Source organism: Eurosta solidaginis, chromosome 5 (assembly GCF_040869045.1).
Source record: "Eurosta solidaginis isolate ZX-2024a chromosome 5, ASM4086904v1, whole genome shotgun sequence".
Lineage (NCBI taxonomy): Eukaryota > Metazoa > Arthropoda > Insecta > Diptera > Tephritidae > Eurosta > Eurosta solidaginis.
Window position 1 is genome coordinate 19766181 of NC_090323.1, and position 15042 is coordinate 19781222.

Below are 15042 nucleotides of genomic sequence, written 5' to 3' on the forward strand. Positions count from 1 at the left end.
CGCTGAGTATAATAATAATATATAACGGTTCTATTGAGTATGTTTTTTCCCTAGTTCACATATTTCAGTAATCCGATTCACCATTTCTCAGCTATTGTGATTTAAAAAATGGCATTCGCTCAAGGATCGTATGACACGATACGGACCCTGGTAGTGAAAATATTTTCTGCTTCAGCTTAGTGCACAAAAATTTTTCTTCACTCGTTGCGTTGCACCTAAAAAAATTCCAATTATATTTTTTGCTTTTTACTCAGCTGAGTGGTTGGGAAAAAAATACCAAAAATGACTGCAATAATTTTTTTAGTGGTAGTGGAGGAAGCACTATCACTATAGTGATAAAAAATATAGTGCGGCGCACCCAAATCAATATAGTGTGTGCTAATGAAAGTGCAATGCAATATACATTTTAGCCCCCACTACTAAGCACACCACGAACATAGCGCAAGGTGAGTTTGCTCGATATAAAAACACTTCATTAACGAAACCGTTTGAAAAACCAGTAATAAAATATCGTTCGTTATTATAACTAAATGTTACAAAAAATGGCTGCTGGGCGAAGGTGAAGAAACATTTTTTACGTTATTTTAAAGATATCTTTAAAGTATAGAAAAAACGTAAAACAGCATGAAACGGCAAACATTTCCTTATATTTCAAACTTTTGTTTGACAAATAATTTTATGACTTATATGACCTATGTATATGACACTACTTTATTCTCTTGTATTCTTTCTGCAGTTTTATACTCAGCGTGCTTTGCACGCAGAGTTTGTTAACCTTGATTGGATAACGGTTGGTTGTACAGGTATAAAGGAATCGAGATAGATATAGAATCCATATATCTAAATCATCAGTATCGAAAAAAAAAATTGATTGAGCCATGTCCGTCCGTTCGTCCGTCCGTATGTCCGTTATTACAATAACTTGAGTAAATATTGAGATATCTTCACCAAATTTGGTACACGAGCTTATCTGGACCCAGAATAGATTGGTATTGAAAATGATCGAAATCTTATGATAACCACGCCCACTTTTTATATATATAACATTTTGGAAAACAAAAAACCTGATTATTTAGTAAATAATACACCTAGAATGTTGAAATTTGACGTGTGGACTGATATTGAGACGATAAAAATTTGAAAAATTTGTTTAAATGGGCGTGGCACCGCCTACTTGTGATAAAATCAATTTTACAAATATTATTAATCATAAATCAAAAATTGTTAAACCTATCATAATAAAATTCGGCAGAGAGGTTGCCTTTACTGTAAGGAATGCTTTGAAGAAAAACTAACGAAATCGGGTAAGGACCACGACTTAGACACCTTTACTTGTTAGAAAAGATTTTTAAAAGGGTCGTGGACGAATAAAATAAGCTATATTTTTGCAAAAAAGAGCTTTATGTCAATGGTATTTCATTTCCCAAGTGGATTTATAACAATAAATAGGAAAAACTTCAAATTAAAAAAAATGGGCGTGGCACCGCCCCTTTTACGACTAAGCAATTTTCTAGGTTTGGGAGCCATAACTCGAAGAAAAATTAACGGATCGTAATAAAATTGGGTACACAGATTTTCCATATAGAAGAAAATATTTCTAGTAAAAATGGACGGGAACGGTTAAAGACCATGGCAACTTAGATATAAAACAAGTTTAAAAGGGTCGTAGACTAGAATAATAAGATATAACTTAGCAAAAAATAGCTTTGAATCATTGATATTTCACTTATCAAGTTTTATTGTAAGAGGAAATGGGGAGACATTTTTTTTTTTAAACGGGCGGTGCCACGTGTTATGTAGAAAAGTAATTTATCTGAAATGAAATGTACAACTGAAATTCACGGTGAGTATATAAGGTTCGGTTACATCCGAACTTAGACACCTTTACTTGTTTCTTAAATTTTTTGTCGCCTTCTCTCCTAATACGGCTTCAGTACTGGTGCGAGTGTCTTACTTATATGCCAAAAAACTAACGAAACACGAGAAAAATACAACTTAGTTCTTTAAAAACAAACGACCCAGTTTGTTTTTCGATAGGTTTTTTTTGGCATTCGGCCGGTTTTTCTTTATTTTTTCTGACCAGTGAAAATTTAATTTTTATTTTGAAAATTTTGTGCACAAATATGTAACGAAAATCAACGTTCTTGTGAAAAAATAAAATTAAAGAAAAAACACTTTTTTAAAAATAAGCTTTTATTATTGGTTAATAAAATTAACTAAAAAGTAAAAAATAAATGACTGTAAAAAAATATAACACTTTATAAGTTCATTGTAACCTTTGACGATAATTAGGCTTCTTCGTTTGCGACAAAAAAATTCCATATTGTACATAATTATATATTTTTAACATTAAAACTTTACACCAAAATTATTAAATCTTACAGTTTATATCACAGTCCTAATTGTTCTAATAAAAGGCGTGTTAAATTTTGATGGTATAATTAAGAACATTTAGGACCTCCTTTGCTTGCTACCACAATGTAGCACGCTTTTATTAGAACAATTAGGACTGTGATATAAACTGTAAGATTTAATAATTTAGGTGTAAAGTTTTAATGTTAAAAATATATAATTATGTACAATATGGAATGTTTGGACGAAGAATCCGTATTATCGTTAAAGGTTACAATGAACTTATAAAGTGTTATATTTCTTTACAGTCATTTATTTTTTACTTTTTAGTTAATTTTATTAACCAATAATAAAAGCTTATTTTTAAAAAAGTTTTTTTTTCTTTAATTTTATTTTTTACTTTTTAGTTTGTTTTATTAACAAGTAATAAAAGCTTGTTCTTAGAAAAGCTTTTTTCTTAAATTTAGTTTAAATATCAATTTTTTTAATTTTTAGTTGGGTAAAATATTGTTTAAATTAGTTATGTAATTTTACTTAGTTATTTGTAATGTTTCTCATGCTATCCATTTCTTTTAATGCATCAACATTACAAGGTTTCTTCGAAGTCAACTTTGAACAGTCAAGTTCTTCGATTCGACTGTTAACTAACTTAAAATCATATTTTATTGTGAATTTGCCTATGTCACGTTCAGTTTACAACTACTCATTGCAGATCTCTGCTATGTTTTAAAATAAAATTCCAACTTTCGCTTAGCTAAAATTCCATCACCAAAAATCTGTAAAACAAAATCAAGTGCGCAGAAAAGTATTCAACATTTAGCGATAACAGCCTAACTTCTATGTTCGTTGTAACACAAAGTTACCTGCGTTCTTGAGGACTTAGGCTTTTATGCCAAGGTAAGCACAAATCTTTACCGATAACTCTGTTATCGATTAATTTATCGAATTCTCGCAAAGTAATATTGCATTGTCATCGGAGTTATACATGCGTCCAAAATTTCAGCTCAATCGGACACCGGGAAGTGTATCAAATTTAACTTGCAAGATTTGATTACAGACAACTTGGATGTTGTGAAACTAAATAAAAGCTTATAAAAAAACAACCAAACGATAGTGCAATATTCGGCTATATTTTCATAGTTTTATTGTGAAAAAATTTGGTGAAAAATGAAATGAAAAAAAGTCAACAATAACATGTCAAACTTATGCCTTTTGCGGGCCATATTAGTCTCCCTTGCTCTCGTTTGAAATTGTTTTTGCATGTTGACTTTCCGATAAAGTTTCGTCAGTATTTTAAGCTTGGAATCCAAGCAAAAATAAAGTAGTGTCATATAGGTATTAGAACTATTTTCGTTTTATCTTTCAATTTCTGTTACACTAGTTGCCCTGGTAACGCTGCACGATTTCCCAACCAGTTTTTTTAGTTAACTAACAGTGAATTATTTTCCGGAATCCCTTAGGATAGTCAGGTATTTGTTAGTTTTTTTTTAGCGATTTATTATTTTTTCTGCAGGGATGTTAGCTGGCTGCAGATGGCTTACAAGAGCGCCACAACGTCTTTCCGAATGGCAGAGCTCATTGAAAAAAAAAAATGCAAACTACTGGTTTATCTGTGATAATCGATTATTCTACTGAACAACTTTTGCTAACCGATGAGTCTACTATCAAGCAAGAACTCTGTATATGTATCTAGAACACTTACCAATATTGGCAAGCTGGAACTGAGTTGTGTGCGCAAAGCTGAATTCGCGCCAGTCACGGCATTTAATTGAGCTGCCGTAATAACCTGAGTCTTTTGTTGTTGTTGTTGCTGTTGTTGTTGCAAGTTCGCTGGCTGTATGGTAATACCTGCATGTTGTAAAGTGTGAACCTGCTGCTGCTGATGTTGTTGTTGTGTCTGCTGCGACTGACCAAGGGGATGTTGTTGCACCAATACTAAAGATCCGTTGCTAAGACTAAGCTGTGTTGTAGTATGCGCATTGTTACTGTTACCACCACCAACCGAATGTAGTTGTATGTGTTGTGTTTGTTGTTGTTGTTGTGGTTGTTGCTGCTGCTGCGACGTATGAATTATGCTTGTATTACCAACAACATTGCCGCTATTCGTTTGTACATGTATTGGTGTGCCGTTTGCATCTACAAATTGTGTAGTAATTTGTTGCTGCTGCTGTTGTTGTTGTTGCTGTTGTAATTGTTGTTGACGCAATACTTGATGCACAGCAGCCGCATTACTAGCAGTTAATCCAACAATATTGATGTTTTTGGTTAAATTGCCGCCAGCAGATGTAATAGCAATATGCTGTTGTTGTTGGTGTTGTACACCACTACCACCACCACCGACGCCTAAAACAGTTTGTGTGACTTGTTGTTGCTGCTGTTGATTACCTACTGCGGTTATATGCTGTACGGTTGCTGGTAATATATGTTGTTGCTGTCCATTCGGGCCAACCAATACAACGTGCTGCTGCTGCTGCGTCTGGGGCTGTTGGGAGACTCCAGCATTAGCAGCAGCCGCAGCCACAGTAACATGTTGTATATTGGCTGTTGCAGTAGAAGCATGTTGTACATGCACCTGCTGTTGTTGTTGTTGCTGTTGCTGCTGTTGTTGCTGTGCCGCTAATAAAGCTGCCTGTCGTTGTTGCAACAACAAAGCTTGCCTTTGTTCTGGCGTTATACCAGTATGTGTGACCTTGGGTATGTGTCCTGGCACCAAATGCGTAATTTTAACAGCCTTACGTCCTTCTTCAGTAAAAATTTCTGTGAATTGCTGTATGTATCGATTCGCATGTATGCGTGTGCCCAACGAGAAACGGCACGATTCACCATTACGTTCACCTTCACGATAATCGCGATCGACATATAACTCACCCAGGTACTCAGAATTTGATGGTCGTTGATAAATCGATAATTTTATATGATAGATAACACGACGTCCTGCATTTTCTTCACGTTCAGTTTCCAGCACATATTCTTCGATTAGTTGAGGTTGACAATCTGTTGTCTCACGTGGTCTCTCATATGTTTTGGCATATTTTTCCACACTAATTAGGTGTTCGGGTACCTTCAAATTCGCTGGATATTCAAGCCGTGGCGGTCGTATCGGTCGTATAACATCACGCGGTCGGCGTGGCACTTTCGATGAGAAAGATGTGAGCATTGCGCTCACTAGTGGGTTACTGCTGGGCGCTGTTGTTTGTCCTGCTGATGATGTTGTAGCATTTACGGCATGGGCACTACTGCTGCTACGTGGTCGTGCGCGCAGGCGTGTTAAATAATCACATAATTCTAAACCATAATGATGAGTAAACTGATCCAATTTTCGTTTACGATTTATTGAAATTTGTGTGTACTTCTTCATTTGACGTCGCATTTCGTGTGTATTAAAAAGTTGTCGTGCATGCTGTGCATTGATAGCAAAGCGTCCAATATTGGGATCTGGATCTAAACATAATGGTTCTGCGGTAGCCAAAACTAACTGACTTTCCAATTGTAATTTATCCTCTGCACCAGGAATTGCCATTGCTGCTGATGCAGTTGTTGCTGTTGTTAATGGACTGTTGTTGATGCACAAATTCGTTGTGCTTGCCAAATGTTGAACATCTGCAAAGATTGTGGCATTTGTTGGTCGCAATAGGACGTGTTTCGTATCACAGATATTCGTCGATATAGCAAATGTTTGTCGAAAATCGCGTATTTGCGCAATTACACAGCCGGCATAGAAAATATTCGGCTTAGCGTAGGTACGTGCTGATTCGCCATCATCGCGTGGAGATGCATTGAGTGTGAGACTGGGAGCATTTAACATGTCCACTAAAAAGTCTGGTATTACCTCACGATCAATACATTGCAATAACTGATCGTTTTCGTAGGGCCAACGCAATACTTCGATTAAAGGGTAATCGTGATTGGCATTCTCATCAGTTCTGCCTGCAACTCTGATTTTCAACTCATTAGCAGCATTATCATAATCTATTCCTGATCCTTTCAAATCTGGCGGTATGTTGCCTAAATTATGTTTATTGATACTGCTACTTAAGTTGCGACTAGAAGAAGCACCTCTATAGACATTTGCTGTTGAGCTGCTACTCGTACCAGCATGCCCACTACTGTCAATTCCACCGCTTATGCCTGCACCACTGCCAACGGTGCCATCAATAACATGCACTAATTCACCATTAGGCGGTAATAGCTGCCGATCATCATAGTGTAACGCCAATGAGTATCCTTTATTACCAGGGTATAGATTAACGACAATTGTGTTGAGCTTTTCAGTTTCTACCAAACGTTCCAAAACAAAAGCACGCGTACGATGTTTGAGCTAATGAAATAAGAAAAATTAAATTTATTCCATATGGTGATACATGTATGTACATATGTATGTATGTAAAATATAAAATAGTAAAGTACTTTACAGGGTTTCCCCTAACCAGAGACCGATTATAACAGTTTTCAGTATGGATATTTTAAATGTTTTTTTAGTATCTCCATTTTAACGATCGGTATCGCTGGTTTCGTCTTTCCGCACAGAAAACCCGTTATGTATTTCAAATAAAATCAAAACAAGTGAGGAAGGCTAAGTTCGGGTGTAACCGAACAACTCAGCTGAGAGCTTTGGAGACAAAATAAGGGAAAATCACCATGTAGGAAAATTAACCTAGGGTAACCCTGGAATGTGTTTGTATGACATGGGTATCAAAGTAAAGGTATTAATGAGGGTTTTAAAAGGGAGGGGCCCTTAGATGTATATGTGAAGGCTTTTTCGAGATATCGATCAAAATGAGGACCAGGGTGACCCAGAACACCATCTGTCGGGTACCGCTAATTTATTTATATACATATGTAATACCACGAACAGTATTTCTGCCATGATTCCAAGGGCTTTTGATTTCGCCCTGCAGAACTTTTTCACTTTCTTCTACTTAATATGGTAGGTCTCACACCCATTTTACAAAGTTTTTTCTAAAGTTATATTTTGCGTCAATAAACCAACCATGTTTCATCCCTTTTTCCGTATTTGGTATAGCATTGTCATTTTTTTTTTCATTTTTTGAAATTTTCGTTATCGAAATAGTGAGCGTGGTCATAGTCGGATTTCGCCCATTTTTATTACCAAGATAAATTGAGTTTAGATAAGTACGTGAACTAAGTTTAGTAATGATATATCGATTTTTGCTCAAGTTATTGTGTTAACGGGCGGAAGGATAGACGGTCGACTGTGTATAAAAACTGGGCTTGGCCTCAACCGATTTCACCCATTTTCACAGAAAACAGTTATCGTCATAGAAGCTATGCCCTTACCAAATGTCATAAGAATTGGTGAATTTTTGTTCGACTTATGGCATTAAAAGTATTCTAGACAAATTAAATGAAAAAGGTCGGAGTCACGCCCATTTTAGAATTTTTTTATTTTTGTATTTCGTTGCAACATATCATTACTGGAGTTCAATCTTGACATAATTTACTGATATACTGTAAAGATATGAAATTTTTTGTTAAAATTTTACTTAAAAATTTTTTTTTTTAATTGGGCGTGTTCGTCATCCGATTTCGCAAATTTTTTTTAGAACACATATAGTAATAGGAATAACGATCGTACCAAATTTCATCATGATATCTTCAACGACTGCCAAATTACAGCTTACAGAACTTGTAAATTTCCTCCTATTAAAAGTGGGCGGTGCCACGCCCATTGTCCAAAATTTTACTAATTTTCTATTCTGCGTCATAAGGTCAACCCACCTGCGAAGTTTCATCGCTTTATCCATCTTTGGTAATGAATTATCGCACTTTTTCGCTTTTACGAAATTTTCGAAATCGAAAAAGTGGGCGTGGTTATAGTCCAATTTCGTTCATTTTAAATAGCGAAATGAGATGAGTGCCCAGGAACTTACATACCAAATTTCATTAAGATACCTCAAAATTTACTCAAGTTATCGTGTTAAGGGACAGACAGAAGGACGGACGGACGGACATGGCTAAATGAATTTCTTTTTTCGCCCAGATTATTTTGATATATAGAAGACTATATCTATCTCGATTAGTTTATGCCGTTACGGGGTACCGTTATGCGAACAAAATTAATATACTCTGTGAGCTCTGCTCAGCTGAGTATAAAAATTTAAATCAGGTTTTGTTACCAACAGGGTTTTTGTAGGCTAATAAAATCCACCTCTGAATTGTTTATGTGCTTGTGCAGAAATGAAATGCATTTTTTTACTCCCATTTATACCTTAATATGCATTTGGTCGATTTCTTGATTCTTTCCAAAATTTAGTACAAGCTAGTAGGTTGTTGACAAAGCAATAAGTAGACCTTCTTATTGAGTAAGCTTTTTGAGGCTTTCAAGAGTGATAACTTCATATCCGAATTATATCGCTAGAAAACTTCTAAATCGATTGAAAACCACAACCACTTTTGTATAAAATATTGGAAATAAACACTTACATATTGTGACGAATATCATCATCACTAAGCTGTTAGTTAATAATCACGCAACAACAAAAACATGAAGCAGCCACTCTTATGTACAAGGCAACGAAGAGATACTTCACTCACACAGATGTAGTCATCAGCCGAAGTAGTTACTCACACATACACACGCATATGGCTATGGGAGAGGCGTGGACAACTGATATACATGTATATAGCTGATAACTAACCAAGCATGAGCTACAACTATTCGCGAAATTACTAGACTTTAGGAGAAATGGGTGAACGAGGAAACCGAGAGCATAAAAGCAGCGCAAGCTGAGTAATAAGGAATCAGTTTGATTTAAACACGCTATTAGTTGCGAAGTGCAGTATAATTGTATTACTCCCAAAGTAGTATAATAAAGCCCATTTTGCAAAAGAGAATATTGGAGTTATTTATTCGACAGTTCAGCGATTCTAACGTTGGCAGAAGGTTTCAAATAAGCGGAATTTCCCTAAATTCGTTACAATATGTTGCATATCACTTGATATCTCTGTAACAGTTCCACATAAAAAAATTAAATTTGCCAAGAAGGAATCTTCTTTTAATGGAAAAAATACAAAATGAGAAAAGGGTGTGGAATCACTACAATTTAAGAAAATTTAATTAAATTTGGCTAAACTAGGGTGCTGCCACAATCCCGACATTTTCCTCGAAATAGTGCCGGAATAATAGCAACAACAAAAACATTAAAGCGAGCCACACTGGTGTACATGAACACATAAATCATCATTTATACACACATAGAAGGCGACGAAGAGATATCTCACACACACACACATGTAGTCATCAGCCGAAGTAGTTACTCACACATACATACGCATATGACTATGAGAAACGCATAAGCTACAAATATACATGTATATCGCTGGTAACCAAGCAGGAGATTCTAGAAGGTGAAACGTCTAGACCTTTGGAGAAATATGCTGACGAGGCAACAGAGAGTATAAAAGCAGCGCAAGCTGAGGAATGACGAATCAGTTTGATTTACGCACGCTATCAGTTGCGAAGTGAAGTATAATTGTACTGCTCTCAAAATAGTATAATAAAGACCATTTTGCAATACAGAATATTGGAGTGATTTATTCAACAGCTTAGCGATTCGAACGCTAGCAGAAGGTTTCAAATAAGCAGAATTTCAATAGTTTAGTTTTGTTTCTGATAAGCTGTCTACAATAGCTATTGTTAAAGTTTTATTTCTTTTTGTTTTCTTTTTATTTTCCAATTCTGTTGCATTTCTCGTTACTCTTAGCTTTTTGTGAAAATTCAAGTTTATAGCTTAGTGTAACAAGTCTGTTAAAAATTATCGCACGAGGGATGGCAAGGGACCCTTGCGTACGATTTTTTTAATTTGTCACGGTGCTCTGAACCTTGGGGCAAGTCTCCATAAATTTGATCGCAAGATTTCCCCCTTCTGTACGTTTTCTAAATACCAGAATCTGTACGCACCCTTTGGCCTTTGAAAAACTTTAAAACTTTCAAGACTTTAGCGTGACCTAAAGCTGCTAGCCACAGGGAATAACGCCTGCAATTTTTACCAAAAAATTTGGCGACAGGAAGGTTTTAAGTCTGGATCAAACTCCTGCTGCTATATGATGCAGTAAGAACGAAACGGCGACCTTGTAACCGATGTCCAGAGAGTACTTAGAGTATTGAGGGAACACTTCTCTACTCTCCTAAATGGAGACGGCGATGTACCGCACAGGGATGATGAACTCGATCCCACAATCGATGATGGTGGAATTAATGTTTCCCGACCCGATTATGACGAAATCAGAACAGCAGTAACCAGATTAAAAAACAAGACCACCGATGATGGATTGCTTGCGGAGCTATTCAAATACAACGGCAGGACTTTGTAAGGAGCATTCATCAGCTTCTTTGTAAAATTCGGTCGGACGAGTGCATGCCCGACGATTGGAATCTAAGTGTTCTTTGCCCAGTTCTTTGCATCCTGCAAACTGCGACAACTATCGCGGAATCATCGCATATAAGGTCCTGTCAAATGTATTGTGCGAAAAATTGAAGCCCACCGTGCCCACAATCAGCAACCTTATCAGTGCGGCTTCAGACCTGGTAAATCTACCATCGACCAGATTTTCACAATGCGCCAAAACTTGGAAAAAACCCGCGCAAAAAGAATTGACACACATCTCCTCTTCGTCGATTTTAAATCCGCCTTCGGCAGCACGAAAAGGAACTACCTTTATGCCGCTATGTCTGAATTTGGTATACCCGCAAAGTTTATACGTCTGTGCAAAATGACGTCAGAATTGGGAAGGACCTCTATGAGCCGTTCGAGACTAAACGAGGTTTCATACAGAGTGACCCCCTATCGTTCGATTTCTTTACTTTGATGCTGGAGAAAATAATACTAGCTGCAGCATTTAACCGCTCTGGAACAATATTCTATAAAAACCTGCACTACTGGCGTATGCTGAAGAAATTGATATCAGCGGGCTGTACACCCGCGCTGTAAGTTCTGCTTACTTCAAACTGGAAAAAGAGGCGGAAAAGATGGGTTTGATGGTGAATGAGGATAAAACGAAGTACCTGCTTTCATCGACCAAAGAGTCAGCGCATTTGAGCTTTGGCAACCACGCTACTATTGTCAGCCATAATTTCGAAATAGCAAACGACTTCACTTATTTGGCAACCAGCATTAACACAAACAATAAAGTCAGCTCTGAAATCTAGCGATGAATCACTCTTACAAATAAATGCTGCTTTGGACGTTCGCGTTGACGACAGCGAGTACAGAAGAAGATTTAATGATGAGCTGTATGAGCTTAACGCAGACATCAACATAGTCCAGCGAATTAAAACGCAGCGGTAACGCTGGCTAGGCAAAGTTATATGAATGAAAGCTGGCGCTCTGGCTAAGAAAGCATTTTTATCGCAACCCGCCTATGTAGCAGAGGAAGAGGACGACCACCACTCCGCTGGAAGGACCAGGTGGACAACGATTAGATTAGTGCATGTGTAAACGTGGTCTAAGGCTTCAAGTTTCTTGCTGAATGATCGCTTATACTCTTTATGGATGATATCTAAATATCTCGATCGCGGACCCATCTAGTAGAACTTTTGCAATTTGATAGAACTCTATGCAATATTTAAGGTTTCAAAACTCTAGTTCACCGGGAAGTTATTTAAAACCCGACCTCAAGACTTCTAGTCTGGTATGAATTTTCTAATAATTCTTACCACCCGTGCGCCAACTTGCGAAAACTTTTTCTCTATTTGTTGCATTGCATGGCCACGGTGCCCTGATCTCAGTGTAACGTTTCACACTTCTTGGCGAAAGTTTTTATACTCAGCTGAGCAGAGCTCACAGAGTATATTAATTTTGTTCGCATAACGGTAATCCGTAACGGCATAAACGAGATAGATATAGACTTCTATATATCAAAATGATCTGGGCGAAAAAAGAAATTCATTTAGCCATGTCCGTCCGTCCGGCCGTCTGTCCGTTAACACGATAACTTGAGTAAATTTTGAGGTATCTTGATGAAATTTGGTATGTAGGTTCCTGGGCACTCATCTCAAATCGCTGTTTAAAATGAACGAAATCTACTACAACCACGCCCACTTTTTCGATATCGAAAATTTTGAAAAACCGAAAAAGTGCGATAATTCATTACCAAAGACGGATAAAGTGATGAAACTTGGTAGGTGGGTTGACCTTATGATGCAAAATAGAAAATTAGTAAAATTTTGGACGATGGCCGTGGCACCGCCCACTTTGAAAAGAAGGTAATTTAAAAGTGTTGCAAGCTGTAATTTGGAAGTGGTTGAAGATATCATGATGAAATTTGGCAGGAACGATACTCCTATTACTATATGTGTGCTAAATAAAAATTAGCAAAGGCGGATGACGAACACGCCCGCTTTTAACAAAAATTTAAAAGTCAAATTTTAACAAAAAATTTAATATCTTTACAATATATAAATCAACATTCAACTCCAGTAATCATATGGTGCAACAAAATAACAAAATAAAAGAAAATTTCAAAATGGGCGTGGCTCCGCCCTTTTTCATTTAATTTGTCTAGAATACTTTTAATGCCATAAGTCGAACAAAAACTGAGCAATCCTTGTGAAATTTGGTAAGGGCATAGATTCTATGATGATAATCCGACTATGACCTCGCCCACTTTTTCGATATCGAAAATTACGAAAAATGAAAAAATGCCATAATTCTATACCAAATATGAAAAAAGGGATGAAACATGGTAATTGGATTGGTTTATTGACGCAAAATATAACTTTAGAAAAAACTTCGTAAAATGGGTGTAACACCTACCATATTAAGTAGAAGAAAATGAAAAACCCCTTGCAATCTTGGCAGGAATACTGTTCGTGGTAATACATATACATATGTATAAATAAATTAGCGGTACCCGACAGATGATGTTCTGGGTCACCCTGGTCCACATTTTGGTCGATATCTCGAAAACGCCTTCACATATTCAACTAAGGCCCACTCCCTTTTAAGTCCCTCATTAATACCTTTAATTTGATACCCATGTCATACAAAAGCATTCCAGGGCTACCCTAGGTTCATTTTCCTACATGGTGATTTTTCCTTATTTTGTCTCCAAAGCTCTCAGCTCAGTATGTAATGTTCGGTTACACCCGAACTTAGCCTTCCTTAGTTTTTTTTTTTTTTTTTGTTAATCGTTAAGTGCAATCCTTGCTATTAATTAATTCCCCTCGATTTTTGGATACCTTGAGCAGGAGAATGCAGTACCGAGCATTTTTCCTTAATTTTATTTTGAGCTTGAAGACTGATTTAAACTTTTTTATTGTAAGTGCATCATTTCAAAAGATATTAGGATGGTGTTTTTTACTGCCCAGCAGGGCATAATTTGCAAGTTACCCGGCGGTTTTCGCATTTATGGTTATGTAAGACAATTTTATTGATTCGAGCTTATTCCAACATTTTATTTTGTCAGGCTTATGGCCGTTTGCTCAAGTCATGGTGGAATCATGATTCAATCACAAGAGGTTTGCTCGGCTAACAAATTTTTTGACAATTGCAGCGATTTTGCTCCCAAATCGAGTTGACATCCGTTAATTGTGCTGTTTCTTCGCAATTTTTCGAAAAATATTAGTAGTAGAAATAGGAAGCAATTAGTTAACAAATACCCGATAAGTACTGAACTGCGTAATTCCTTAGAACATTTTTTTGAATTTTATGATAAGTTTATCATCAAAGAAGCCATGATCTATTTGTGTGGCTGAACATAGATAATTTTATGAAAAGTGAGAACATCAAGCAATCGTGCACTTTCATAAGCCCATGAACATACGAAACCTAAACCAATTTAAAATTCATCGTTAACGTCAAAAACTGGACTAGTAAATCGATTCACGTAAAAATGTAATAAGTAAATAATGGAGATGCCATAACGAAATGTACTTATTGAGCGTGTTAACTTATTCATTCCGTATGTTCGGAACCTTCGTCTGCATTTAGGAATTTGTTTTATATTCGGAATATTATGTATATACTTATTTGGAATATTCGGGCCTCGTGAGGTAGTATCAAACGAACGTGTTCCGCATAGTCCAAATTAACGGTTTACCCGGGACACTTCCATGAATTCTTAAATGGAAAAGAGCTTTCCGAAATTTCAAAATACAGAATAAATAAAAAAAAAAACAAGTAAAGGTGTCTAAGTTCGGGTGTAAACGATCATTATATACTCAGCGTGAGCTTCAATTGCACATTTCATTTCAGATAAATTACTTTTCTACATAACACGTGGCACCGCCCGTTTAAAAAAAAAATGTCTTCCCATTTCCTCTTACAATAAAACTTGATAAGTGAAATATCAATGATTCAAAGCTATTTTTTGCTAAGTTATATCTTATTATTCTAGTCTACGACCCTTTTAAACTTGTTTTATATCTAGTTGCCATGGTCTTTAACCGATCCCGTCCAATTTTATTAGAAATATTTTCTGCTATAAGGAAAATCTGTGTACCCAATTTTATTACGATCCGTTAATTTTTCTTCGAGTTATGGCTCCCGAAACATAGAAAATTGCTTAGTCATAAAAGGGGCGGTGCCACGCCCGTTTTTTTTTAATTTGAAGTTTTTCCTATTTATTGTTATAAATCCACTTGGGAAATGAAATACCATTGATATAAAGCTCTTTGTTGCAAAGATATAGCTTATTTTATTCATCCACGACCCTTTTAAAAACTTTTAT

The 15042-nt window shown here is 36.3% G+C and overlaps 1 protein-coding gene across 17 annotated transcripts in view; it reads right to left on the reverse strand.

Moving 5' to 3' along the window:
• Spt20 overlaps positions 1-15042 on the reverse strand; it is a 97556-nt gene that overhangs the window by 40240 nt on the left and 42274 nt on the right. For all 17 annotated transcript variants that reach the window (XR_010953515.1, XR_010953514.1, XM_067787855.1 and 14 more), the window contains one exon: positions 4055-6670. Coding sequence is in view for 15 of the 17 variants with exons in the window: in XM_067787855.1 (XP_067643956.1) it covers positions 4055-6670 (2616 nt within the window). In the remaining 2 variants the exon portion in view is untranslated. The remainder of the gene's footprint in view (positions 1-4054; positions 6671-15042) is intronic.